The sequence below is a fragment of the Charadrius vociferus genome, unplaced genomic scaffold (genome assembly GCF_000708025.1).
Source record: "Charadrius vociferus isolate BGI_N301 unplaced genomic scaffold, ASM70802v2 scaffold658, whole genome shotgun sequence".
Lineage (NCBI taxonomy): Eukaryota > Metazoa > Chordata > Aves > Charadriiformes > Charadriidae > Charadrius > Charadrius vociferus.
This window is the reverse complement of record NW_009649448.1, coordinates 1,720-5,248: the sequence shown is the minus strand read 5'-3', so window position 1 is coordinate 5,248 and position 3,529 is coordinate 1,720. Positions and strand designations below refer to the sequence as shown.

At 62.1% G+C, this 3,529-nt stretch overlaps 1 protein-coding gene across 1 annotated transcript; it reads right to left on the bottom strand.

Moving 5' to 3' along the window:
- Nucleotides 1–4: 4 nt before the first annotated feature.
- LOC104290444 (gap junction delta-2 protein-like) lies at nucleotides 5–722 on the bottom strand (the record flags this gene model as incomplete). Its single annotated transcript, XM_009889539.1, has 1 exon — nucleotides 5–722. A coding segment is annotated over one exon (718 nt), but the record flags the coding sequence as incomplete, so codon positions are not given.
- Between the last annotated feature and the right edge of the window lie 2,807 nt (nucleotides 723–3,529).

The window sequence follows — 3,529 nt, the reverse complement described above, 5'->3', positions numbered from 1 at the left end:
GCGCCTGCACCCCCCGGACGGCGGCCTTGACCTTGCGCCAACCCAAGTGGTTGAGCTCGGCCAAGTTGAGGAGGACGCAAACGCCGCTGACGGCGAACATGAAAACCAAAAAGACGGTTTTTTCGGTGGGGCGGGAAACGTAACACTCCACCTCCTTGACGCAAGGATAGCGGTCGCACTCGAAGATGGCCGGTACGTTGAAACCGTAGAGGAAATACTGACCGGCTAAAAAACCGATCTCCAGGGCGTTACGGAAAACCACCTGGATGACGTAAAACCGAGAAATTCCTTCTTGCCGTTTGGTTTTGGAAGGGCGGGGGGGCCGCGGCGACGGACCCGGCAGCTCTTTGGCCTCCAGGCAGTCGGGTTCCTCCTTGCAGCCCCCCTCGGGGCTGGGCGCCAGCACCCCGTTGACCGGTTTGGCTTTTTTGGTTTCCCGGCTCTCCAAGAGCGGGTAGAGGAAGGAATACCGGCGTTCCCGTTGTTTGGCCGACTGGTGGACGGAGTAGGTGATGAAGCAGAGGCTGGGGGTGCAGACCAGGATGATCTGGAAGACCCAGTAGCGGATGTGGGAGATGGGGAAGGCTTTGTCGTAACAGGCCTGGTTGCAGCCCGGCTGCAGCGTGTTGCACATGAACATGGTCTGTTCGTCCTCGTACACCGTCTCGCCCACGATGGCCACGATGAGGATGCGGAAGATCACCACCACCGTCAGCAGGATCCTGCGAGGGAGGAGGGAGGGACGGGGTGCGACCACCCGGATGCGCGGGTCCTACTTGGACCCAGACGCGTGGGTTGGACCTGGACGTGTGGGTCCTACCTGGACACGTGGGTTGGACCTGGAGACCTGGGTCCTACCTGGACCCAGGGGCGTGGGTTGGACCCGGATGTGTGGGTCCTACCTGGACGTTGGTTGGACCTGGACACATGGGTCCTACCTGGACCCAGACATGTAGGTGAGATGTGGACACGTGGGTCCTACCTGGACCCAGACACGTGGGTTGGACTTGGACATGTGGGTCCTACCTGGACACGTGGGTTGGAACTGGAGACCCAAGTCCTACCTGGACCCAGACATGTAGGTGAGATGTGGACACGTGGGTCCTACCTAGACCTGGACACATGGGTCCTACCTGGACGTGTGGGTTGAACCTGGAGACCTGAGTCCTACCTGGACCCAGACACGTGGGTCCTTCTTGGATCTGCACGTGTGGGTTGGACCTGGAGACCCAAATCCTACCTGGACCCAGAAACGTGGGTCCTACCTGGATACGTGGGTTACACGTGAACACATGGGTCCTACCTGGACCTGGAGACGTGGGTTGGACCTGGACAGGTGAGTCCTACCTGGACCTGGAGGTGTGGGTTGGACCTGGAGAGCTGGGGCCTACCTGGACCCAGATACGTGGGTCCTACCTGGACACGTGGGTTAGATGTGAACGTGTGGGTCCTACCTGGACCTGGAGGTGTGGGTTGGACCTGGAGAGCTGGGGCCTACCTGGACCCAGATACGTGGGTCCTACCTAGACAGGTGGGTTGGACCTGGAGACCCAAGACCTACCCGGACCCAGACATGTGGGTCCTACCTGGACACATGGGTTGGACCTGGAGACGTGGGTACTACCTGGACCTGCACGTGTGAGTTGGACCTGGAGAGCTGGGTCCTACCTGGACCCAGATACGTGGGTCCTACCTAGACAGGTGGGTTGGACCTGGAGACCCAAGACCTACCCGGACCCAGACATGTGGGTCCTACCTGGACACATGGGTTGGACCTGGAGACGTGGGTACTACCTGGACCTGCACGTGTGGGTTGGACCTGTAGAGGTGGGTCCTACGTGGCCAGCAGGATGGGTGGGTCGAACTGGGACACGTGGGTCGAACTGGGACACGTGGGTCACCCCAGGCCACGTGGGTCCTACCTGGACGTGTGGGTGGGAGCAGACACGTGGGTCCTACCTGGATCAGACACGTGGGGCTGACCCAGACCCCCAGGTCCCATCTGCACCTCCGGGGGCTTCCCAGCCCCCCCTCTCCACGTGCCACCACCCCTGACCTTCACCCGTCCCGGTCGATACTCGTCCCTCGGGGCTGCGGGGTGGGGACGAGGGGGTGGGATTGTCCCGTCCCCCCCTGGTCCCGGCCCGGTCGATACTCGTCCCTCGGGGCTGCTGGGTGGGGCCGAGGGGGGTGGGATGTCCCGCCCCCCCCTGGGGGGCAGCGGGACCCCCAGGTGCCCTACAGGAGTGGGGGGTGGAGGTTTGGGGGGACATGGGGACACGGGTTTGGGGACAGGGTGAAGGATTTGGGGACATGGTGCAGGTTTGGGGACAAGAGGTGGAGGGTTTGGGGACGGGGTGCGGGTTTGGTGGACACGGGGTACAGGTTTGGGGACAAGAGGTGCGGGTTGGGGGACACAACACGGGTTTGGGGACAAGAAGTGTGGATTTGGGGACACAGCGTGCAGGTTTGGGGACACGGTATGGGTTTGGGGACAGAGGGTGCAGAGTTTGGGGACACAATGCGGGTTTGGGGACATGAGGTACGGGTTTGGGGGGACAGGGTATGGGTTTGGGGACACAGTGCAGGTTTGGGGACGCAAGGTATGGGTTTGGGGACAAGAGGTGCAGGTTTGGGGACAAGAGGTGTGGGTTTGGGGACACGGTGTGCAGGTTTGGGGATAAGAGGTGTGGATTTGGGGACAGGGAGTGGAGGTGTGGGGACACGGTATGGGTTTGGGGACACGGTGTGCAGGTTTGGGGACACGGTATGGGTTTGGGGACAGAGGGTGCAGAGTTTGGGGACACAATGTGGGTTTGGGGACACAGTGTGCAGGTTTGGGGACAAGAAGTGTGGATTTGGGGACAGAGAGTGCAGGTTTGGGGACACGGTATGGGTTTGGGGACACGGTGTGCAGGTTTGGGGACACGGTATGGGTTTGGGGACAGAGGGTGCAGAGTTTGGGGACACAATGCGGGTTTGGGGACACAGTGTGCAGGTTTGGGGACAAGAAGTGTGGATTTGGGGACAGAGAGTGCAGGTTTGGGGACACGGTATGGGTTTGGGGACACGGTGTGCAGGTTTGGGGACACGGTATGGGTTTGGGGACAGAGGGTGCAGAGTTTGGGGACACAATGCGGGTTTGGGGACACAGTGTGCAGGTTTGGGGACAAGAAGTGTGGATTTGGGGACAGAGCGTGCAGGTTTGGGGACACAGTGTGCAGGTTTGGGGACACTGTGCAGGTTTGGGGACACAGGGTGAGGGTTTGGGGACATACAGGGACCTTCTCCCGTCCCCCACCTGCCCCTCCCGGGGGACACGGGGTCCCCAATACGTGGCTGACGCCCCCCCACCCCCCGTGGGACCGACCCCACGCGGGAAGGGCCCCCCGGGCTGTGACCGTCCCCACGGTGTCCCTTGTCCCGCCTGTCCCCGTTAGCACCGCTGCCACCTCCTGCCAGCGGGGAGGTGACAGCGTGTCCCTCTGCGTCCCCCCCCCCCACCCGAGCCCACCCATGGGGGGGGGGG